The 25,795-nt window shown below is 48.4% G+C and overlaps 2 protein-coding genes across 2 annotated transcripts in view; one reads left to right on the forward strand and one right to left on the reverse strand.

Moving 5' to 3' along the window:
- Positions 1-12,154, reverse strand: part of SOX13 (SRY-box transcription factor 13) — a gene marked incomplete at its 5' end in the record, with an annotated part of 21,460 nt that extends 9,306 nt beyond the window's left edge. The window contains 2 exons of the mRNA XM_080918148.1: positions 7,960-8,044; positions 12,062-12,154. Coding sequence (XP_080774274.1) covers positions 7,960-8,044; positions 12,062-12,154 — 178 coding nt within the window. The remainder of the gene's footprint in view (positions 1-7,959; positions 8,045-12,061) is intronic.
- Positions 12,155-18,226: 6,072 nt separating this feature from the next.
- The window catches only part of FMOD (fibromodulin), a 9,982-nt gene continuing 2,413 nt past the window's right edge, over positions 18,227-25,795 (forward strand). Inside the window, exons 1-2 of the mRNA XM_080918314.1 lie at positions 18,227-18,359; positions 20,939-21,924. Of these exons, the coding sequence (XP_080774440.1) occupies positions 20,946-21,924 (979 nt within the window). The 5' untranslated portion in view covers positions 18,227-18,359; positions 20,939-20,945. The remainder of the gene's footprint in view (positions 18,360-20,938; positions 21,925-25,795) is intronic.

The following is a 25,795-nucleotide window of genomic DNA, read 5'->3' on the forward strand; positions in this document are numbered from 1 at the left end:
CCAGGCCTCTGTGGAGGAGCTGGGTAGCAGGTTCAGGAAAGGAGATGTCTACCGGAAAGAAATAAGCTCAGGGTCTGGGAGTAGGAAAACTAATTCTTTCTGCCCCTCAAGCGCTGTTAATACTTCTGTGCACCCCTGGGCAGCAGGCGTGCTGGGGTTTAGCAGATGTGGACCTGTAAGGAACTCTCAGTGAGACAGAAACAATGTGAACATGTCAGCCATTCACTGGCAATCCAACAGAGATGTTAATGCCAACATCACAACCTAAGTCATAGCCCAGCTAGGGTCTGGTTGCTTGAGGGTTGGGGCTGAATACCATCTGGTAATGAAGCAGAGACTCCAATTTGAATCTGATTCAGATCTGTTGGATGCAAGCCCCCTAAGAATGGTGTAGCCTTGTTCCCTGCCTCAAAGACTTAGTTAGCATCTTAGTAACCTCCAAGAACAGTGAAAGGTTTGACTTCTATTTTCTTTGGTTGGTTGGTTGGTTGGTTGGTTGGTTGGTTGGTTGGTAGGTTGGATGGATGGTTTGAGATAGGTTCTCACTATTCAGACTGAGCTAGTCTTGAACTCACAGAGATCTGCCTGCTTCTACCTCCCAAGAGCTGGGAGTAAAGGCATGTGCTGCCACACCTAGTCCTTGGCTTCTACTTTCAGCTACAGTTTTATCTTTCCTTCTCGAATACTCTTCGGGGCTACGGATTAACCTGGTCCCTGAAGTACCTATGGACTGTGTTGAATTGGAGACTCAGGAGGTTCCAAAGAACACTGTCACCTCTCAGACTCCAAGAAACCATTCACACCAGCACATGATTGTGTAACCTGAATGTCCTTTCCCAGCCTCAGTTTCCCTGTCTGAGAAATAAGGAAGGCAAAGATTTCGGCCATCTTTCGTCGTATGAATCTAGGGAGGGAGTTCATGCTTCCTTCCTGATTTCCCCTCAGCTGAGAAGCCAGTGTACTCAAAGACAAAATGACAGAAGCAGCTCTGAGCCTGCGTTTTCTGAATTGTGTCCCCCGAAAAGAGTTGTGGAAGTCCTTGAGTTTACTTGGAAACTGAATCTTCTCAGATGAGATTAGACTGAAGCCAAGAGATACCAAAGAGCTCTGGGAGCCCCTCCAAGCTAGGAGGAAGCGAGGCACCGTTCTCCCTGGAGCCTTACCTCCATATCAGTAATTTGACTTCAGACATCTGGCTTCTAGACCTGAAAATAAACTAGATCCCAGTTGTTTTGTCTCTCTGTTTATATTCGTTTGTTTGGAAAGCCTTAGGCAACTTCCACCGCCTCTCCCAAGCCCCAGCTCAGCCTCTGCCCTTCCCTCAGCTGGAAAGCAATGGTTTCCATGTGAACCCTGCTTTGCCCTTTACAAGGCAAAGTCCAAGTTTTCCCTCTGTGATCACAACAACCCTGATGTTCTTGTTGACTCCACTTTAGAAAGATGCGGAAACTGTAACCAGGGTTCAACTATCCTATGACCACATGACAAACAAGCAGACGAGGCGAGAGTGAACTTCACTGAGCATTCTGCTTCTTTATTTTGAGACAGGTATTGGATGTAGCTCTCAGCCTGGCCTTGAACTTGTTAGCCTTCGTCCCTGTCTAGATCCCATCTGCTCCTTCAGCCAGGCCGCTTGCCTTTAAATGTTTTGATTGGGAGGTGTAACAGCATCCTTACGGAGGGAGAATGCACAGATACAAATAGTGCCAGGGAAGCATCAGACCTCTCGGGACCTCCATCTATGGGGAGGACTAGAACCTGGCCTGCCTCCCAGATGCCCCTGCCAATCACTCTGCCAATCCTTTCCAAGGTAAGGGATATTCTTCACTAGACCAGTGCCTTTCACTAGACCCTGTTCTGACCCATGTTGCTTTAGGAACAGAAGGTTACAGAAAAGGACCAAGGCCTGTGTGGGTGCTGGAGGTGGGGAATAGGAGGTGTCTCGGTCTTGGGTTGACCCTGAAGTCTCCCCAGTGCTTTTATTCGGAGAAAAACAAGGCCAAGCAAAGCTGCCAACTCCTCATGACATTTTTCAGAGGCATAAAATCCAGGGGTGGCTGCTACTTGTTTGAAGTCATCAAACCAAAGGTTTTTAGCAAGAAGTGGGGGGTGGGGGTGGAAGAACAGGTGTGCAGATGCTGTCATTATGGTTAAAGCCACATACCAATGAGTCTTAAGTCCCCTCAGACAGCCTGTCCTCCGGTGCACCTTCCACCCTCCCTACCAGAATGGCTCCTCTTTCCTGGCTGGAGTTAGCTAGATCCACTTCAAGATTAGAGATTCCACCCAGTCTTCCCCAGAGGCAGGAGCAAACCTCAAAGCTTCCAGTTCTCCCCATTGAGTTGGCCACCTTTCTCTCCTCAGGCGTCTGGGGTCCTGTTTTTCCTATAGAAGGATAGAGCAGGAAAGAGAAAGAGGATGGGGCTGTCAGAGAGCAGCAGCCAGGAAAGTGAGTGGCTTAACTCTTTGTGCCTCAGATCCTGCCCTCTGAAGCCAGGGCAAAGCTTGAGTGGTCCCTTCCCCTCCCCCACCTCAGGAAATGGCTGGATAACACCATGGGTGCAGGTGTGAGACTTGCACTCAGGCTCTCAGATGAGAAGAATGCGGTCAGATCTTCCTCAAGAGGCCAGCCTCTGAATCCCCACCACCTCAACACATACACACACACACACACACACACACACACCACATATACACACCCACACTACACACACACCCTCACACAGCACACACACACCCACACATACCACACAACACAACACACACACCCACAACATACCACATACACACACACACACACACACACACACAAAACCACACACACCACACAAAACAACACACACCCACACACACCACATACACACACACACATACACACACACATACACACCACATACACACACATACACACACACACACACACAAAACCACACATACCACATACACACACACATACTGGCTGCTCAAAGGGGAGGAGGCCCCAAGCAGCAGCTTCTGCAGATGAGGCCCAAGAAAGAAGACCATGGATATGGAAAGAATTGCAGAGCCTCTGGGGTTGGTCGAGCTTGCTCAGCCATCTGCTAACTGCAATCAGTGATTCCCTGTCTGGTGTCCAGGCTGCAACAGTGAAACCCCTAGAGAAAGGCAAACAACCAGAGGAAGGTTGGGTGAAAGAACTCTCTCCTCGGGTATCCATTAGATTGGTTGAAGAAAAAAAAATTAAAATTCTCACATCGAAGAGGGTGAGAGATAGTTTGTTCTGGAGCCCAATATGAGTGACCATAACCCCAGAACACAGTCTTAAGTTATCTCAAATTTTACCTTCCAACAAGTTATCAATTTCATGAAGCTTTTCTAGAGACATAACAAAGACATAAACCAAGATCCTTTTCAAATACATTGGTGACAGCATCTGATAGGCAGACTATGGCAAAGCAGGGGTAACCTCCACCATCAGCCTCAGCTGCTACCTGATGATACCCTGAGAGTTAGAGCAGGAAAATGGTAGTGTGCAAAATTTAAGAGCGTTTCACCTGATAATCTTGGGGACATCAGATCAAACACAGAGGCAGAAAGTGAATGGCTGAGAAGAAAAAGGATACCCCCACATAAACTGTAATTAGTCTCTGGGCCTGCAACATTCCAACCTTTGGACAGTCTTAAGATTCTCATGGGTTGATCGACCCTGCAGAAGGTTCAGTACATCTTGGCTTCTCTCCAGGACTCCCTGGGGGATCTGACTAGGGGAAGCTGAGGACTAAGGCAGCCTGGCTGTATGGACCAGGAGTTGGAAGTCCACTCTGCCACTTGCTTCTGGTTTTGTTTCTATGCGTGGGAAGCCCTCATCTCATTCTGATTGGTCATTTAGAATATTCTTAATACAATCACTGTAGGTACTAAGCCTGTTTCTGCTTCTGAAGATAACAGTATTGACAATTATTAACTAACTAAACAGGTCTGTGCTATAGTCAGGACTGAAGGAAGTATGGGTTCCTCAAAGAGTTAACAGAATTATTGATGACCCAGCAATGGCACTCCAAGCATAAATATCTGCAAAGAATTGGAAACAGAGACCTAAACAAATACACATTTATAATACACAACTCACAAGAGCCAAAAGGTAGAAGCAACCAGAATGTCAATCCACCAATGAATGAGCAAATGTTCCATTGACATACAGTAGAATATTATTCAACCATAAACAGGAAGGAAGGGGCTGGAGAGATGGCTCAGCGGGTTAGCTACTGTTTGTTCTTTCAGATAAAACAAATTTGGTTCTAAGCACTTACATCAATCAGATGGCTCACAACCTCCTAGAACCACTCCAGGAATTCATTCTGTCTGTCTGTCTGTCTCTATATTTCTCTCACACACATAAAATAAAGATACATTTTTTAACATTAAAAAAAAAAAAGAAATAGCTGGTCAAGATCTGTATCTGTAATCTGTAATCCCAACACTTAGGAGGCTGAGGCAGGAGAATTGCTATGAATTTAAGGCCAGTCTAAGCTACAGAGTGAGATCTTGTCTCAATAAACAAGCAAAGAAATGGAAAGATGAAAGGCAGACCCTGTGACTTGGTTGAACCTTGAAGACAACATGCTAAGCGAAAGAAGCCAGACACTGTGTGCCTCTTATATATAAAATATCCGGAACGGGCAAATTCATAGAAACAAAACAGATTAGTGGTTGCTAAGAAATAAAGAGGGAGAGAGAAATGGGAGGGACTGTTAGTTGGGTACAGTGTGTTCTCTGAGGTGACAAGAATCTTAAAATCGGAGAAAGATGGTAGCTGCACAATGTTAATGTTCCCAAGGCCACCAAATTGTTCACTTTAAAAGGCTAATTGTACAAGTGTGACTTTCACCTCAATAAGCGTGCATACATATCTTTGCAAAACACAGCCCTTGGTGTGCACGGCTGCCAGCTAGCCCATGCCTCTAGTATGGGAGGGTTGAAGCAGCTTTCGTAACGTTGCCGAGAAAGCATATTGCAGCCATGTTCTACTACATATGGTTGAATTCAGCCTCCTGGGCCAACGTTGTTGCCAGACCGCCCCGGCATATGTTAACCATGCATACACTGACGTGCCCACAGGCTGTGGGGCTTGGGAGCACAGTTTCCACATGGAACAGCCCCCTCTGCGGTGAGCAAATACGTCTAAGAGATCCAAATTTGCCTGTGTCAGGTAACCTGGATCGATCAGTAAACGCAGTGAGTTCCTTCCACACTGAGCCTCTCCTACACCCATCTTCAGAAGCACTTCTTCCGCTCAGATATGGGGAAAATAAGACCGGGCTTCAGAGGCAACAGGGAAAAAGTTAAAAAGCAGCCAGCAGGAGTGGGAGGCTTCGGGGACAGTGGCCGAAATGTAGTGTGTAGGCAAGAGATGCTTTTAGCTAGTTAAATAGTGCACTGTGTTCCCCTGGCACCTCCTCCCACACTTAAATGCTCTTGCTGTCCTTCAGGTGGTCTCTGGAGAGGGAACAGCCAGGAGGGGAGCCAGAGCCTGGGAGGAATATATGTGCATCATAGAGAAATGCGGTACCAGATTGTTGCTGCTCTTGGCATTTGAGTGCTGGCATCCAGGTCCCGTCCACTAACTGCCTTGAGGTTCTTACTTTAAAGATCCCAGATGGCCCGAGTAAACACACCATGGTGCAGTCTTGAGTACATCGGGAAAAGGTAGGTAATTTTCTCTGATGATCAAGGAGCAGAAAATACCTCCTCATCCATCCCTGCCCTCAAGGTGCAGGAAAGTGGTGGGTTCCTGGTCACTGGCTTCCCTTGATACAAGCGAGGCCACAGGTGTTGATGGAATTCAGATTGCTATCAAACGTGGGAGTCGAAACCTGTGTTGAGTCCACACTTGCTGTGAGTCCTCAGCAAGCTAATACAAACGTCAGATGAATAGTGAAAAGCAGGAAAGGAGATTTACTCAATGTGGCCATATTGAGGAGAGGATCAGTGAGATCCAGCAAACCTCACAGCGGTTCTAGAATGACATCAAGGCTTAAGCAGAGGGCCAAAGATGCACATGACGAAGCTGTCCTGGTCAAGGTACAGTCAAGGCCACCACTGACCCCTCATTGTCTGGGCTTCACCCTGTAAGGTGGTCTGACAAACTCTTCCGAGAGACAGGTTTCCTCTCTGGCTGGTGACCTTTCCTCATTACATACCTGGGGAGGGTCCCATTTCTTTGGGGATCCATTGCTTCAACGGTCTGATGTTTAGGTTAAGAAACATAAGCATCTCTTTAGAATATCTTCTTGTTACAGACTTGTTACAAGACGACCTCGCAGGATTACAAAACTAAGAGCAGAACTGAGTCCATGGGAGTCCATGCTGTGGGACCCTGCGCCCCAGGTTGGCACTACCACACAGGCTGGCAGCACCAAGTTTTCCTCTACCTGGATGCCACAGGTTGAGGTGACGTAATGGTTTCCCCATGTCTCTTTGCATTTCCCCAGGCCTGAAGAGAAACTGCTGTCAGCCATGACTGTGCCTAACACATTCCTCCATTACCACTACCTCTGTAACCTTTCTTTTTATCTTTAAAGATTTATTCATTTATTTCATGTATATGAGTACACTGTAACTGTCTTCAGACACACCAGAAGAGGGCACCAGATCCCATTACAGATGGCTGTGAGCCACCATGTGGTTACTGAGAATTGAACTCAGGACCTCTGGAAGGGCAGTTGGTGCTCTTAACCACCGAGCCATCTCTCCAGCCCCTCTGTAACCTTTCTAACAGGAACAAAGATTCTCCAAAGAAGGGCTCTGGAATGGTTCCGAGGAGAAGAGAGCCTGCTGTGCTCCAAGGAGCACCTGAGTTTAAATACCCAACACCCATGTGAAAAGGCCAATGTAAACGCTGTGTAAATGGCTGCCCGTACCTGTAGCTCCAGCACTAGTGAACAGAGACAGTCAGATCTCGGGAGCTCACTGGCCAGCGAGTCTAGCAGAAGACTAGTCTCCGGTTCATAGAGAGACTCAGAATAAGGTGGAAAGCAATAAAAGAGGACAGTGCATCCTCCTCTGGTTTCTGCAAGTACACGTGCTCAGGCACATCCTCATGCTCACACACACACACACACACACACACATCACAGTTTAATTAAATACAATGATAACCTAATTAAAAGAAGCACTGTGCCTCTCCCTTTGGCTAGCAGAGGGCTGAGCCAATTCACCTCGAGAAATGGGAAGAATGGGGCTCTGTCAGCCTGTGCTGGTGCCAACTGGGGGGCATGGGAGCCCATGACATGGACTCCTCCTACTCAGCTTGTGAGCCAGAGGGAGGGGGAATCATATGACTCTACTGCTGGCTTCAGGAAAGTCTGTGTTCTCGGGAGCAGTAAGGGAAGGGGAGCTCTCTTGCTTTGAGCTGCCAGACAGCGAGAAGCCTAGCACCAGCCAGAGGGGAGCTTGTCTCCCAGAAAGAGACTTCTCACAGTCCTGACAACTTGTCAGACTGTCTTGGAGGGGAGCGACACAACGATGTGTCAGTTCTGAGCAGAGCGGCTCCTTGACCAGCCTTAGCTCCGCACACTTCCTGCTCTCTGCTTAGAGCTGAACTTCCTATCAGGACTTCAGAGATGGGCCTAGGAGGGAGCATCGCGCCTTATATTTTACTGATCCTCTTCCAAATGAGGCCTCGCTGGCTAAATCTATATCCTCTGCTTCTCACTATTTCCCGTAATGTTTAACTTTTATTTTATGTGTCTGGGTGTTCTGCCTACATGTATGTCTGTGCACCAGACAAATGCAGCTCCTGCAGAAGGCCAAAGGTGATGGGGGACATACAGAGAGTCGAGAACTGTTGTGTGGGTGCTGGGAATTGAACCCTTGTCCTCTAGAAGATCAGCCAGTTCTCCTTCCTAATTGCTGAGCCATCTCTCCAACCTTATTACTTGACTCTTTAATTGGCCTCTTGCTTATGGGTGCCAAGCCTACCTTGCTCCAGCTGCCAGGATCCTTGCAACTTTGGTGGAAACACTGCCTTGTCGTTGTCCCCATCAGTGTGCTCAGACAAGAGTTCCTGAGGGGGTGGGAGCCAAACAAACCCCTCAAATTGATAACACCTGTCACCCTCCTCTACATGTCTGTCTTAGTCAGGTTTTTTATTCCTGCACAAAACATCATGATCAAGAAGCAAGTTGGGAAAGAAAGTGTTTATTCAGCTTACACTTCCGCGTTGCTGTTCATCACCAAAGGAGGTCAGGACTGGAACTCAAGCAGGTCAGGAAGCAGGAGCTGATGCAGAGGCCATGGAGGGATGTTGCTTACTAGCTTGCTCACCCCTGGCTTGCTCAGCCTGCTTTCTTATAGAACCCAGGTCTACCAACCCAGGGATGGCTCCACCCACAATGGGCTGGGCCCTCCCCCTTTGATCACTAGTTGAGAAAATGCCTTACAGCTGGATCTCATGGAGGTATTTCCTCAACCAAGGCTCCTTTCTCTGTGATAACTCCAGCCTGTGTCAAGGTGACACAAAACCAGTCAGTACAATGTCTAAAGACACACAGAGGCTCACAGCTCCACAAGGACCAAGTGTCAGAAGGGGGAGAGTGACAGCTGGGAGGGCTAGCCTGACTATTGGGCAGTGCTCTATGGTTTCCATGGCTTTCAATGTACAAAGAGAGAAAAGAGAAAATAAAGATGTGAAGAGCCCTTAGTTTGCTTCCAGTTGCTGTAATGAACACCATTGTACACTGTGTGGTGACTGTCTTTGTAGTACTCAAATCTTCATTTCTATGCAAGCAGAGTTGAATGCAGACCGGATGTTAGCATTGTTATCTTTTTTTTTAAAGATTTATTTATTTATTTTATGATATGAGCACACTGTGGCTGTCTTCAGACACACCAGAAGAGGGCATCGAATCCCATTATAGATGGTTGTGAGCCACCATGTGGTTGCTGGGAATTGAACTCAGGACCTCTGGAAGAGCAGTCACTGTTTTTGAGCCATCTCTCCAGCCCAGCATTGTTATTTTTACTGAAACATTTCCTGCCTGGGTATTTTGTATACATTTCCCCCCGAACCTTCTGATTGGCTTAATAAAAATGTGATGGCCTATAGCACAGAAGGTGAGCCTTTGCAGTATATACCAGTTCTTTAAATTCCCCTCTTCCCTGTTGCCATCCCCTAGAGAGACCATTCTGACTCTAGACAACACTGTCAATTTCTCTCTTGAAGCAGCTGATGTAGAGGGAGCAGGAGAATGGAAGCAACATCAGGAGAGAAGGCGGGGCCAAAGGAAACATAGGAGGACAGACAGAAATGTCTCAGGGTGCTGAAGTTTGCCGCTAGCTACTGTCAGGGGCGTGGGAGAAAGCAAGTTCTCCCACAAGGATGCTTTTCCCAACGTGGCTGACGATCTAAGAGGTGGGAGGTGGGCGAGGGAGCAAATTTATCTGTATCTTGATCGAAGATCAAAACAACTTCTATTCTTGCAAATTCCCTTAGAAATGTAGCCTCTTGGGGACTGGGAATGGAATGTATTTCTTCTCAAAGCTTACCAGGCAGCCTGGCTCAGAGCCATCTGGCAGGGTTCCCATCAAGAAAGTTAAGGAAGAAGCAACTGTGGCCCTCCTGATGCCGCAGCAGCAGACTGGAGGGGCTGACTTTGGCTCCGCCCCACAGCTCCAGGCCATCTTGAGTTGGGATGGGGCAGCACTTGAGCAGCTGTCCAGCTGGGGTGCATGCCCTAAAACTGTGTTGCTCAACTTTGGAGCTCCTAGGGGCTTACAAGCCCACAAAAAGTAGCACGGCATGTCTGAAACACTGATTTTATTCAAGAAGATTTTTGTCAAGGACGTGTAGAATCCTACTGAAATAAACATGAGTGTTCTGCGAGGCAGGCTTTTTTAACACCAAGTGTGAGTGAGATCTGGACTTGAGGGAACTGCTCTGGGCTGCGCCCCTCCATCAGGTGGCTGTTCTCCTTCCCTTCCTGGCTGCCTAAATAACTCTCCCTCTTCAGACGTCAGTGTTAAGTGAAGATTTTTAGGTCATCATGCCCATTCCAAATGAGACTTGCTGAGTGAATCTAGAGATCAGCAGGAGGCCCTCTGCAGTTTCAGTGACTGGAGTGGGCCTGAGTGTGGGTCTTTCCCAGAGTTGGTACACTGGTTCTAGTGTACATCCAGGGCTGGAAACAGCCCTCTACCATGAGCACTGTGTAGTCAGAGTCTAGACCCTTTGTTCTGACTAAATCCCCAGTTCTGGTGTTCTTTTCCCCTACTCGCAGCAGACAGATATGATCTATGTTCCTTTTCCCAGAACCACCACTAATATCCTGACTAAAACCAGCTCCCTGCCACCCCTCCCCCAGTCTCTCTACAGTTTAAGACAGACTCCTCCATCTACTCAGTTTCAGAACACACAAGGTAGACATTTTCTAAGCACCTAACACATACAGAAACTGTGCTGGCTACTATCTTCCTGTGGCAGGAGTTCAACCCAGGCCTGTGTGTGCCAGGCAGGCCTCTAACACTGAGTTTCATCCTGCCTGACTCAAAACGTCATTTCTTTTCAAGACAATGGCATTGCCTTCCTGGATTCTCACTTAAAAGGGGTTTTCTTTAGTTAGTTAGTCAGTTAGTTAGTTAGTTAGTTAGTTAGTTAGTCAGTCAGTTACTTGTTTAACTGATGCTTCACTACAGATTCCAATAGAGTAGGCAATAGAAGGAATTAGAGTTACTGAGAGTCATTCTTTCTGGTCTTTTTTGAGCCCTAATGCAGCTAAGTCCCCATCCTTAGACCTTCAGATGTACCTGGGTAACTGTTACTGGTTTTGATGAAACAACAAAAAGAGACTTGTGTCAGAATCTCACAAGGGTACAATTAGTCTCCAAAGGCCCACCCTAGTAACTAGCCAGCCAGTCCCTTCCTCCTGAAGCTCCCACAGCCTCCAAGTACAGCACCACTCTCTGGGGACCAATTGTTCAGAGCACTGGCGTATGGGAAGGTTTCGTTTTCAAACCATAGCACCACACAGTAGCTCACGAAGTTAATGTCTTTTACTGTTCCTCCCTGTGCTGGTGAGCCTTTGCCAGTACACTACTCAAGCTAGGAAAATCTGAGAAGAGCGAACCTCAACTCAGAAAATGCCTCCATCTGATCAGCCTCTAGGTAAGTCTAGGATGATTGACATGGAAGAAGCCAGCCCTCTGTGGGTATTGCCACGCCTGGACAGGAGCTCCTGGGGTTATGAGGAAGGAAGTCAATAAGCAATATTATCTCCTGGCCTCTGGTTCATTTTCTGTCTCCGGGTTCGTGCCTTTGAGTTCCTGCTCAACTGTTCAACTCAGGTAGGGCAGTGCCTGTCTATTAAGGTTGTAGCAATAACCTCAGAAGTGGCATCTGGGTTAAAGGCTGCTCTCCATACCTGCTCTCACCTGCAATGATCTCTGCTTGGTAACATCCTACAGACTTCTCTGCCCTGCAGTTCCCTCCGGCATTACTTCTTAGCTTATGTGCAGAGCAAAGATGACTCTTGTGTGCAGAATCACTGAGTGGCAGGCGGGTCTAAGGTTACCACTCTGCCCTCTTTCTTAGTGAGAGCTTTAAACAGAACAGCCCCCTTTCCTAAACCAAATACACATTCTAAAAGGTTCTCCCTCTGCAGTTCATCTTGTCATCGCCATGCCAACCATATGTAACATGTGGTGAATGTACCATGAAAGTATTAGATGATGTCCAGTAAAAGAGAAAAGCCACCATATTAGGCAAGGTTTTCTTGAGGGATAGAATAAATGCACACACACTCACAATTGCACATGTACGCACATATGCACACATGGATACTCCCTCTGAAAGGTTTTAAAAGGTATGGGAGATTTATTGAATTGACTTACACAGTTGAGGTCTGGGCTGTATACTGTGCTTCAGAAAATCCTGAGATACGTGGTGGGAAAACAGCACCTAGTAATTTCCCTATCCTAAAAGCTCAGCAATGCCAATCTGCTGCTGAAAGCCTGGAAGCTCCTTGGAGAGTTGCTGATGCTGAGAAGACAAAGAGGCTGGAGTTCAATCTCACTGTGAGAATCATACCAGCACCACCATCGTCACTGTTACCACCATCGTCGTCACCATCACCACCACAATCATCACCCTCACCATCAGCACTATTACCACCACCACCATCATTACCATTACTACCATCACCATCAGCACCATCAGCACCATTACTACCATCATCACTGTTACCACCATCATCATCACCATCTTCACCATCACTCACCATCAACAGCAGCAATAAACCCACTCACTGAGAAAGAAATATGAATGCACGCTGATTTTTTCATCCAGATCTCTGATTAAAGGTGTCTCTCACATTGACAGGAGGTCTTCCTGTCTACTCTGTCTCTCTTCCATGTGTCAGTTCTTGGGAACTACTCCCACAGACACATACACTTCACAAGTCCTAGACATCTATCAATCCAGTCAAGCTGACAACCCAGACCAATCAACCACCACAGCTGTTCTCAACCTCCCACTGGAACGGCTCACAATTAAAACTCATGCAAGGCACTACATGTTAGGAGCAAAGCCTTGCTTAGCCCCTCCTCTTCCATAGCAGTGGCTGCTCTTGCTGAGAGACTAGACTATACCAGGCTTCTGACAAATATAGACCCCAATGACCACTGTCCGAGACAACTTGAAGTGTCTCTCTATGAGGAGGTTCATGACTGAGCAGCCCCACACCCCCAGGCCTTATCTCCAGGACCCTCTGCCAAGGCAGAGTCTACCCTCTCTGGGGAACGCAGCACCACTTAGCCTGTGCTTCTTGGTCCTATAAGGGATACGGGACATGAGCTGCCAGCTATTGATTTCGGGGAGGAGCTTCTGTCAAGTCCCATTTGCTCCCAAAGCTTTTCAGATTCAGAAATGAAGGAGCTAACATTTCGGCCTAGGGAATCTAGTAGTCTGCAAGGCAGCAGAGGAGTCCTTCTGGCACATGCCCCACCTGAGGCCAGGCAATGTAACTACAGCACCCCCAAGGCAAGCACAAGGATGCTCTAGGCCAGACTATCCCAGTCTTGGTGAGGAGTGTATATTGCCCAAAGAGAGTGTGCCAGCTCTTTAGATAACAAACATGGGAGTGTCACATCCCTCTGTTTTGCCAAGGGGGAGAGGTGACCTGGGTCATAGACAGAGACATTCTCCATGCATCCTTCTGTGGCACTGAAAGTACTTCACCAATACCTCCTCTATCACAGGAAGATGAGTCTGTGAGGAAGGATGGCAGTCAGAACTGCTGCCTTTCCTCTGGGTTCCTCTGGGGACATGCCACTTAAGCTCCTCAGTCACAGCAGAGACCCTAGGGTACAGGTATGGATCCTCACTGGACTGAATCACTTCAGTGTGGCTGTAGGACTTCCAAGCCTACTGGCTATAGCAATGCAGGATGCTTCTTAGCTGCTGCCCAGGGTTCAGTCCAAGTGTGTGGTGAAGCTCGGTACCCTTTTGCCTCTCATGTATGATATGCTCCTACTTCATCTAGAAGACTACCTACAGCCCTAGTAGCTTCAGTGTGTGTTGGGTATACATGTGGTTACTCCTGTTGATATGGACTGAACAACATCCAGAGGTTTCCTGGTGTCAATCACCTCTAGAACATGGGACTCCACAATTAGCCCCCCATGAAGGGTGTGGGAATGCCACCACTCACTGGCGACATCCTGGCGCATCTGAAATGATGCTCAGAGAAATCCTTCCAGTAAAACGTCAGAGCTACAAGGTATCCTGAAATCACCCTACAGTCAGGAAGAGGGCAGTTAGGTTCCTCAAACACAAGGATCTCTGTGCCAAAGAATTGCAATGTTCTTGGGCTCCCAAGCAGGTAAAAGTGAACTTGCACTGATACCAACCAAGGACAGACCACATCCTACTGAGAGAAGTCAGTTGTTTCTTGTGTGGCCCTAGCTTGGACACTTGCTGCATAAAGACCTTCAGAAAATTCCCTGACTCTGCAAACACTAAGACTCACACCCTCCCACACCAAAACCAGGAGCAAAGAACTTAATTCTCAGTGACCTCACAAGGTGCTGTGGACTTCTGGTAATGGAGTTTCTAAATGTCAGCCAGTGAGACCACAAAGATGGTAGGGTATCTGCTCATAGTTTGGTCTGATCCTCTGGCATCCAGGGAAGGCTCAGGTCCAACTGGTCCTAGCTCGCCCATCACTCAGAGGGTGACTTTCCTGAGGTCATAGAACTCACAGATGTTCTTATGCCCCATGCCCACCACTTGGCCGTCTTGGCCAGGGAAGAGAAGCATGGGACACTGGCCAGGAGTCCATTGCTCTCTTGCCTGGGGCCTACAGCCATGCCTTACAGCACCTCTGCCATACCAACAATGTGGTGGGAGCACAAGAAAGCTCAGGGTACCCTGAGGCCCACTCTGTCATCTTACACAGACTGGCCAAATGATTTCTGGAACCCTCAGTGCATCTCCTAGGACTTAGAACTGAGGTCTTGCTCTTCTTCCAGATGAAGTAACACAAGTCTTTCCACAGCTTCAGCATCATAATGGTCTCATCCTTCTGGGAAGAGCAGACCATCTGAAGGCTCTTAATGAGCCCTCAGTGCCAAGTGGATAGGGAAAACATCTCTCCTGGAAACTTTTGGGGCACCATCGTCTGTACCAGTGTAACTGAGACTTTCCACTGAAATATCAGACTAGTTAAAGTCCCTCTATGGCATTAGGAGATAGGCCAGAAGGCCTGGATTGTGTTAGCATGGTCGTCTTTCTATTGACCTCAAGTCTAGTCAAAAATCTCACTTGTGTGAACTTTTGGTCTTTCCTCCATTGCTGGGCTGTCTGGGCCCAAAGGTTAGGTCATTAACATAGGTCTCTTGGGGAATAAAGACAAGGGTTTGAAGCTACCACCTCTTTACTGATGAGATTTGAGTCAGAAGTAACTTTATCCCTCCTAGTCAGGTTGGTCCAACATCAGAAGCAATCAATCAGTTGTGCCTGGTGGCTGTGGTTTAACCTGACCTTTTTCTAGGGAGGAAGGAAATGGCAGTGGTCGGCACCCCTGGAAAATCTAATTGGCTGGGAGGACATGAGTTTTCCTGGCCCAGCCGGTAATGGTTACTCCACCCAGGATTGATTACTGAAGACACTCGTCAGTAACCCAAAATTCAGTTCCAAGTTACTGAATATTTGTCCTTTGTATGTCCAAATAGAGGCAGGGGACAGTAAGTAAATATTATGGCCATCTTTTTAATTTGCAGTAACTGGACAGTGTTGGCTCAGCACCTTCAAGAAAGAAAGCATCTGTGTTGACCATGGAATCTTCACATGTGGAGTCTCTCTACATCCCAGGGGGCAACTGTCTGCTGTATTTGGCTTCCCATGTAGAGACCAAGCACTGGACTCTTACATCTCAGAACCAGAGCAAGAGAGCATCAGCTAAAGTAGAGTTTAGAGACTCCTCTTGGAGCCACAATGAGGCCCTTTTGACAGTGCGTGGTCCTCGGGAATTCTGCCTCACAATCATCTCTTCCGGGCTTTCTGCAGGCCACCTTGGGGGTGGGGGAATGAAGGCCGGGTGCTAAGTTCACTGCTCAGACACTTTCTTAGCAGTTTTGTGTGGGAAGGATTCCCGTTGATATTCTGTCCCTTACTGATCTTCAGTGTTAATAAATGTAGTTTCAGTTAGGATGCTGGGATTTCACAAAATAAACATCTGTACTCTGTAGGTAGAGTTCCCAGAGCTATCTGGGCCCATTTAAGAGGTGTCAACTGGCTGGGCACAGTGACACACACCTTTAATCCCAGCACTTGGGAGCCAGGGGCAGATGGATCTGTGAGTTCGAGGCCAGCTTGGTTTACAGAGTAGGTCCAGAACAGCCAGGGCTTCACAAAAAAACCCTGTCTCAAAAAGAGGGGAGAGGAAGAGGAGGAGAAAAGACGTGCCAACTAAGTCCAGTCAGCAAGACCAAAATCCACTGCTGAGTTCTCTAATTAGAAAATTGTTCATTTTTCTCCTCACATTGAAGCCATCCCATCTTCTCCTCCTCTTTGTGTGAGCTGTGCATGTGTATGTAGTGCCTACAGAGGCCCAAAGGAAGCGCTAGGCCTCCTGGGACTGATGTTACAGCTGTGAGCTGCCAGTGGTGCTGAACCCAGATGCTCTGTAAGAGCAGCCAGTGCTGTTAATCGCTGAACTATCCTTCCAACTCCTGATGCCATTTTGTCTTACTGACAAGATCAGACATCCTTTTATTGGGAACATGCATTATACTGAGATCTTCTGTGTCTCCATCACTTAGGACCACGTCTGACAAGGGTGGATGCTCCTCTTTACTGGATGTAAATACATACATGTACTGAGTTTACATGTATGCATAGGAACCCATTGCTCAGCGTTCTCCTATCCCCACACCCTGGCTTCAGCACAGCAGATGGCTAAAATTATTTGAGTGTCGCCGTATGTGAGCCCAGCCCTGACAATAGAATGTCACCCTTCCACCCTGCCGATCTGCTAGTCTGGAGTTACAGAAAAGTGTGCTTTGGAGTCATGTAGACTGAACATTCGTTGTGCCTCTTTCCTGTCAGTCACCCTGCATCGGAAGTCCTGTTTCCAGAGCAAAATGATACAATGGTCATTAAATGAGATGACAAATGTAATACAGACTCTATTTTTTTTAAAAAAAAATGATTTATTTATTCATTTATTTGTTTTTATTTATTTTTATGACTACACTGTAGCTGTCTTCAGACACACCAGAAAAGGACATCAGATCCCATTACAGATAGTTGTGAGTCACCATGTGGTTACCAGGAATTGAACTCAGGACCTCTGGAAGGGCAGGCATGATCTCTCAACCGCTGAGCCATCTCTCCAGCACTCCATAAAACAGACCCTTTAGAGTAGGGGGACACGCCCCTTCCTGGCAGCCTCGTGCTAACTCAACAACAGCTCTACCGGAAGCCCCGTCTGCCCAGACACTTCTAAAGTTTCCACACTCAGACTGTCTGAGAGTTTGCCTCTTTATATTTCTTTAAATTAAAGGGTTTTTCTTGAGTGTGGACATGAGTCAGGAATTTGAGGAAAGAGCATTTAGACCTATGGCTCATCTATGCTAACTAGACTTAATGTGAGCCACTGTCTCGTGGTTCTCAAGGGTTTTCCCCTAGTCTCTCAATTCCAAGTTTAGTTTCAGACACAGCAGCCTGTCTGCCTCTTCACTAGAATGTCTAAGTGGCATCTAACTTTGCATACCTGAAGTGTAACTTAGGTTTGCCAGCCTTCCGTCGCTTTCCACATTGTGTGGTGCTGCTACTGTCCACCCAAGGGCTGAAATTCAGATGGTCATGTTTGACTTTCTCCAGCTCAGTGAGTAGGAGCACTGGCTGCTCTCCCAGAAGATGCAGATTCGGTTCCTAGCACCCACATAGCAGCTCACAATCATCTCTGACGCCACTTCCAGGAGATCTGACGCCCTCTTTTGGCATCGATGGGTACTGCATGCATGTGGTACACAGACAAAAACACTACTCACACACATAAAATAAAATAAAACCTTGTCAGAAGATACATCAGATCCTAGTGAGTCTTCATAAAACACATTTTTAAACATTTAGGCTAAAATCTTTCCCGTGCTCTTAAAACCCTCTCACTGTCTAGAACCAGCCAGCCCCTCTAGCTCCATCCTCCCCTGGCTTAGGTACTCCATATCCATAAAGGCTTAACAGCAATAGTCAGAGTGCCTGATTTTCTACGTGTTCCAGTGGCAGAAAGGTCTCAGTGGTCACCATCAACCTCAGACAGGGCAAACCCCCCAGCTAGCATGCTCTCCCACGCACTAGTCTAACATCTGGCTACAAGGGGTGCTTGGGCCAAGAAAGACAAGCTCAGGCTCCGTGAGGGGATCAGGATTGCTGAAAGAGTTAAGAGGTTCTTTCTCCAAACCTTGGCCCTCCCTCTCCTGTGTCTGCTTTATGGGTTTAATGAGAAACCCAGGCACCACACAAGAGACTACAGAAATAACTTCTGGAGCATCGCTAACTCATTCAGCAGCAAGAGACTACAGGCTGCCAATGCTCCGGGGAAGATAACCCAGTGGAAAGAAGGTGGTTTTTACAGCCTTGGTCAGACGGAATTTTGCAGGGCTGAGTGTGAGCTCCTCCCCTTACCGGACTGAAAAAAGCCAGCTCGGTCTCCTCAACCCCTCTTCAAGATATTTGATTAGGAATTTGGGGGCGGGCCCTAGTCTGGCACAGACTTGCACACTCTCTGTAGGCACTCACTCCTCTCTCTCCCCTCCCTCCCACACTCTCCAACCCAAGGAGGCCAGACAGAAGGACGTGGTCACTCTGAACAGTTCAACCCAAGGTAAGTGTGGTCCTATTTCTTTAGGTTTGGTCCCTTGTAGTTCTACAATGAGAAACAAGGTGAGAGGAGAAGGCTGGGGAGAAGAGTAGGCAAAGATGAGCTATTCCTCCTACCTGGTCCATGCCTCCCAGGGATGCTGAAGAGAGGCAACGTCAGGGGGCACAGGCTCCGGCATGTTTCCTGTCTCCTACAGCTACCTGAGGGTGTTGGGGGCATCTATCTCACTGACATGAAAACATGAAGAAAATTGCAAAGCCTCTCAGTTGCTACCCATGCTCCCAACATGTTGGAACTCAGGGCACTTTGGAGAATAGTCTCTGAATGTCCCAGAAATCTCTTAGAGAGGGACATGGTGCTCAAATGTTAGAGGGCAAGTTTTGTGTAATCTGGGTTTTGTTGGGGTAAAAGGGAGAGAATAAAGAATTGGTCCAAGGAGTCATGGATGGAGTGGTGGACTACTCAGACCAGGAGATGGTTTTTAGTTTGACCTCAGCTCTGATAGGAGAGAGTTTCTTCAGAGTGAAGAGATAAAATAGTACATTCATAGCCCCTGAGTCAGGAACTCCAAGTCTGAGAGGACCACTCCTGGAACCCTCACACTGAACAGAGGGTCTCTAGCACAACAAGAAACGATTTAAATGTTTATTAATAATAAATAATAACAGAAGCCATATTCTAGATTGGGTGGGGTAAGGACAGGCCTGCACTCCCACTAAGCCCTTCCAGCAGCCATACCTCTGAGGGGAGGCCACTGTGGCTGGGCTTGGAGCCCCATGGAAAGCTGAGCCTTGAAGAGGGAGGTAGTCCTTCTGCCAAAGTGCCTAGTCTGGAAGAGGGGGAAATGGACAGAGGCTCAGTGTGCCAACCCTCTCTAAACAGCCACCTTGGTCGGTCCTGCAGCAGCCCAGGGCTGTGCATGGAAAAATGCTCTCTTGGCAATGGGCCGCTCCATCCGTCTTCTCTCCTGGCCCAAGTTAGGGACCAGCCAGCATCTTAGGCAGTGGGCAGCTGAGTCTGATCCTCAGAAACACTGTGGCTCTTTGTTCAGGGACTGTGGCTGCCTAGGGATGAGCCATCCAGGGAATAGTGGGATGAAAAGTCATAAGGAAACTGTTTTCAGGGAACAGAGGGGCCTGACAGAAATGCTGTCCAGAAATGGAGTAGGGTTCTAAGTAATCTGCTTCAATAGTTGTGTCCTGGGATGCCCCCCTACTTACAGGGACTATGCAGTGCACTGGCCATAGGAACCTGGAGTAGAGTACCCAGGTCAAATACAACACCCCTGACCCCCCCCACACACACACCATCTATCTACACCTGCAGATTCCCTTCTGGAGGCCCCAGCGTGCCTTGCTTGTCTTGTTAGCAAGTTCTAGTGCAGCAGACTCTTCAGTAGCACTGGTGCTAACTGAGCCTAGAGAACCAGGTGACATCACTTGAAGGAGGTATCTTAGAAGAGAAGGGGTATACCTCATATGTGGTGCATGTCTTTAACTCCAGCACTCAAGAGGCAGAGACAGGTGGATCTCTGGGAGTTTGGGGTCCACATAGTAAGTTCTAAGACTGCCAAAGCTGTGTAGGAAGACCCTGTCTCAAAAAGGGGGACTAAACCCCCCTCTCAGCTTCCCTCCTTCCCTCCCATTTCTATTCCAGGTCTCAGTATCCCTAATTCATTTCAGTTGCCTCTCACATGGCTCTTTCAAGCCCCACGGTGGGTGAGAGCAGTGTAAGTCCTTCGGTCTTCAGGACCACAGAAGAGAGAAGCAGCCCAGGGCAGACACAGTACGGTCAGCCCAGAAGACAATCGAGCCATACTGGGCTCCCAGTCTGCAAAGACTGAAATCTGGCTACACAGTTAGCCACAAGCTGCTAACCAGTGCGTTTTTCCTCACCCAGAAGACTCACAGGCAATGGCACTTTGGAGAATAGCCCAGACCTTGTGGTGGCCACAGGGGAGACACACCCTCCCACACACTCAGGACCACAAACTCCCAGGCTACCCACAAGACCCAAAAGGATCTTCAGGAAGTAGCTCAACTATTCCCTTTTGAAGTCTCAGTCATTTCCAGAGGCTTCCTGAACATTGAAAGAAACAGGAAACTCTCGTTCTTGGACTCTCAGAAAAAAATTTCCCCTGCAAGTCCAAACTATGGATGGGAGTTCAGACCTCAAAGTATCCCACCATATACAGGAAACTATATAATTGGGAGAGGGGGGAAACAAACAGACTCTTGGGGGTTCTCAGCTTCTACAACAGAACCTCAGGGTGCTAGAGGATGTGAAGGACCCGCCCTTCCCAAAACTGTAGCCCACGCCTCTAATCTCAGGCTCTTTTCATTGCTGCAAGACCAGAACCTAAAACACTGCCTTTCTCTGGACACCCGGGCCCAGCTCCCCAGGTATGCAGAGACAGTAGGAGGAGGCGCCTGGGGTGACATACATCTCCTGCCCTCCAGTGCCTGACTGTGGTCACAGCATCATCTGCATGGCTCAGAGCCTATGGCCACCATGTAACCCAAATGCCCTCCTCCACCTTTACTCATGCCCTCCCCCTTGCTCTGTTCTCTCCCTTTCTACAGAGACAAAATGCAGTGGGCCTCCATCCTGCTGCTGGCCGGGCTCTGCTCGTTTTCCCAGGGCCAGTATGATGAAGATTCTCACTGGTGGATCCAATACCTCCGAAACCAGCAGTCCACCTACTACGACCCCTATGACCCTTACCCCTATGAGCCCTCCGAGCCTTACCCCTATGAAGTGGAGGAAGGCCCAGCCTATGCCTATGGTGCACCACCTCCACCAGAGCCCCGTGATTGTCCCCAAGAATGCGACTGTCCCCCCAACTTTCCCACAGCCATGTACTGTGACAACCGCAACCTCAAGTACCTGCCCTTTGTACCCTCCCGAATGAAGTACGTCTACTTCCAGAACAACCAGATCTCTGCCATCCAGGAAGGAGTCTTTGACAATGCCACTGGGCTCCTCTGGATTGCTCTACATGGCAACCAGATTACCAGTGACAAGGTAGGCAGGAAGGTCTTCTCCAAGCTGAGGCACTTGGAGAGGCTGTACCTGGACCACAACAACCTGACCCGGATGCCCGGCCCGCTGCCTCGATCCCTGAGAGAGCTCCACCTGGATCACAACCAGATCTCTCGGGTCCCCAACAATGCTCTGGAGGGCCTGGAGAACCTTACAGCATTATATCTCCACCACAATGAGATCCAGGAAGTAGGAAGTTCCATGAGAGGCCTCCGGTCCCTGATCCTACTAGATCTGAGTTATAACCACCTTCGCAGGGTACCCGACGGTCTGCCCTCAGCCCTGGAGCAGCTGTACCTAGAACACAACAGTGTTTACACAGTCCCTGACAACTACTTCCGGGGGTCGCCCAAGCTGCTCTACGTCCGTCTGTCTCACAACAGTCTCACCAACAATGGCCTCGCTACCAACACCTTCAATTCCAGCAGCCTTCTTGAGTTAGACTTGTCCTACAACCAGCTGCAGAAGATCCCTCCTGTCAACACTAACCTGGAGAACCTTTACCTCCAAGGCAACAGGATCAACGGTGAGATCCCGGGGAGGGAGGGGACTCCTTGGATGCTAATGAGAACACCAATATATATATATATATATATATATATATATATATATATATATATATATATATATATATATATAGGCATAGGGAGTCAAACAACCAAGCACACTGACCACCAAAGCCCAGTAGTCAGCCAGGTAAGAGAGCTGACTACAAAGTTGGTTGGCTCCAAAGACGGCATCCTTGGGAAAAGCAAGATTCAGTCTAAGCCTTTCAAGATGAGCCCATGGGTTGGGGGAGGCGGGATGAAGACAATTAGGGAATTGGTGGAAAGAACTGGCCAAGTACACAAGTCCCAGGTCAGAGAGAGCTGGGGGTGCATGGTTTGGGAGTACTGAGAAATGAGTCTAAAGAAACTTTAGATTGGCAGTTCTCAACCTGTGGGTCGTAACCCCTGGGGTGTCAAATGATCCTTTCACGTGAGTCGCATATCAGATATCCTGCCTTCTGATTCTGATTCATAACAGTAGCAGGGTTTCAGTTATGAAGTAACAATGAGAATAATTACATGGTTATTCCACGGTACGAGGAACTGTATTAAAGGGTCACAACATTAGAAAGGTTGATATGGGGGATATTCCTAGAGAAGGAGACTTCTGGGGTCTGCCTTAGGGGGAGCTACTGTGCTGGTCAAGTGCCAAGGTCCCTGAGTATCCTTACAGTCACCAGAGGATGCAGACTCTGTCACTCGTGCGCGCGCGCACAGACACACACACACACACACCCCACAACTGCCGCCCCCCCCACACACACACATACACACACCACGACTCCTGCCTGACAGCTAGCCTCCTGTTTTGGTGTTTGCTTTGTAAATTTGCCGGTTGATGAACGAAACAGGCAGCCTCACAGAACTGAATGTGGGACTTCTCGCTGGTTCTCCCTGGAGTCCAAGGAGCCCCTGGAGGCAAGGCAAGGGTCTTCCCTGAGGTGAGCATGGCCGCCCAGAAGCCTTGGGGAGACAGCGCAGGACTGTGTGTTTCATACGAACTTCGCTGCACAGGCAAGACTGCCTCTCTGAGACTGAAAGCTAAAACATGAATTTCAGACTAGCAGCTCCCTTCCATACTCTTTCCTTTAGGACCTCGGAGCATGTTTGCATTACCCCAGTGACTTTTGATGTCTTACTCTCAGTTGGAAAGTACCAGGCGAGCATTTCAGCCTCCCTCTTCCTGTGGCTCAGTCCTCTGCTCTGGAGGGGGAGGCCAGGAATAACCAGGCAGAGGGCTTTGAAGTTCTTCCATCCTGCTGAGAAGGAATGAGCCAACAAAGCACGGGAGACCCTGTCCTGTCCTCTCCTGCTCCCTCTCTCTTCTCAGTCATTTAACAAGATGTTAGCAGCCAGACAGCCTTCCTCAGGGGGAATAGGGAGGTTGCAATGAGGCTCTGAAGTCAAAAGCTATCTGTCTGGTCCTTTCATTTAAACGACAAGGCACTGTTACAAACATCCCAGGCTGGCTTTTACTTAAAGTCTCTCTTTTAGGAGAGGAGTCCTGTTAGTCCCAAGGTGACAGTGGGAGTCATTTACTCTCCCTTAAAGACATCACACACCACCAGAGTTTGGTATTTTCTCTGCCCCAATCTGCAGTCACCTGCCACCTACCCTGAATCCAGAAGAGCTATCCTATCAGAAATGTCACACAATATGCTATACCTCGTCCAGGTGTAACTCTGAATAGGTGACAGGCAGGCATCTGGAAAGAGCATGAGCCAATCAATGCCTAGCTCTCCAACCAGAGAGAGATGTCAAGGATACATACAAGGATACCCGTATGCCTTTATGCAGAAACATGAAGTCAGATACAAGGCAAACCCTCTCCCAAAAGCTGATGAGAAAGTAAATTATTCAATGAGTTGTCCCGAGACCTCACAAGAAAGCTCTCTGTTAAAACCCCTGGAAAATGTCAGCATCTACCCCAAATCACCGTGTGCCAGCTTTGGACCTAATTCCTTCCTTCCTGTTATCCATTGCTAAGTCTCTCTCCCAGCCTCTCTCTAATAAGCAAAGTACTCACCCCCTCCCCAGTAAGCAAAGCCTTATTACTATTCTCGAATTAGTGAGCAGAGCGCATGATCCAGAGGACCTGGTGCAGTTTCACAGCCAATCTCTGGTAGCACAGTGTCAGCCTCCCGTCTTGCTGCCTTTTTAGAGTCGGTGACCATGTTGGGGTGAAGGTGTGGTAAGGGGGAACCCAACAGAACAGGAGCTCCAGGTTTTCAGGGACTAGACAGTACACATGCAAACACACACACATACACACACACAAACACACACACCTCTCCCTCCAACGCCTCCTCAGTTTTTCCAACCTGGCAGGAGGGGCTGGCTGGTGGAGCAGACAGAGTCATGGAATGTTATTCAGAAGCTGTGGGATCCAGTGAACTGGGGCACGATTGGAATTTGGAAAGACTCATGTCAGGATTTAATCTGGGCTGGAAAAATGTCTGCCAGGGACTCCTGACAGATTCCCTGACCTACTGTGGGTTTGAGGAAGGTGTGGGTGTGTGGAGGGTGCTCTTAGAGACCCCTTGAATATCTGATCTAAATGATGTATCTAGTTGCTCACAGGTATGGCCCACATTTGTGTGCCCACAGCTTGGATGTTAGCAAAGCCTGCAGGCTCCATGTCTGGACCTTTAGCTCCATCCCAAATAGGACTGAAAGAGACAATGAAGCTCAGCCACCTCATGTCCCCTCCCCCACCCCGTGTCCCCTGTACACAGATATCAGACCCAAGCTGCACCTGCACTATTCCCAAGGACCAGAAGGAAAACACCAAAAAGCAATGTAGATCTTCCGCTTCCCCTACTTCACAGTCCTGCTCTTCCCAGACCTAACTCTTCCCCAGGCCTGGATTCTGTGTTCATGTGCAGTGCAGTGTGGTTTGTTACAGCACACCAACCCACCTCGCTCAGGTCTTAATGGAGACTAAAAACAACTGCCTGTGTTAACTCAAAACACATTCCTTCTTAGCCTCAGCCCTCTGGGCCATCTTTCTTAGGAACCTTCATTTTCACACTCCCTACCTCCCCCCTCCCCCAAGGAACCCCCATTGTCTCTGAAGAGATCAATTCTGATTATAGTTGCAGACACCTTGGCGAGATGAGGAAAGTCTCTGGTGGGACCGTTCTACACCCTGCTCGGAGCTGCCAGCATTGTCTATGAATGGTGCTCACACCATACCCCGCCCCCTCCCGCCCCTCATTCTTAGCCTGTTCACAGAAAATGACAAGAATGGCCTTGTGGGGAGCCAAGTGGACGAAAGGCAGCCCCGACAGGCTTCATGGCTTCTGGTGAGGGCTTCGCTGTCTCTATTAGTGCTTGAACTGGGGTCTTGACTATCTTCTTTTCTTTTCAAGTTACTGACAGTAGACTTTGGACTCACCTGAGAGAACAACAGAGACAGTGGTGGGATGCTTTGTACTGAGATGACCCAGAACTACAATATCTGTTTCACAACTTAGGGGACTCCTCTACAAAAGAGTCCCCAAAGACTTCTGAGAGTAAAAAGAGACCACTGCCTGGGGGTAGGGGCGTTCTGTCCCCGTGCCCACCCCCCAGACCAAAGTTCAGATTATCAGAACTTATAAGGTCTTGTGGGAAGGACACTCAGGACCCTCGAAGTGCCTGTGGAAGTGGGGAGTTGGGATGCAGGGCTGCAGAAGCTGGAAGAGTCCCCTGGTGGTGGTGACAGCTTGCCTGTAATTCTAACCTCAGAAGACAGATGATCCTTGAGGCAAGATCTTAGCTACTTACCAAGGGTAGAGATACCAGCAAGGTCTGGGTTTGACCGCATAACCTCACCTCAGTGAGGGTAAGCAGTTGGTGAGGATTCCT

Source organism: Micromys minutus (assembly GCF_963924665.1).
Source record: "Micromys minutus genome assembly, chromosome: 6".
Lineage (NCBI taxonomy): Eukaryota > Metazoa > Chordata > Mammalia > Rodentia > Muridae > Micromys > Micromys minutus.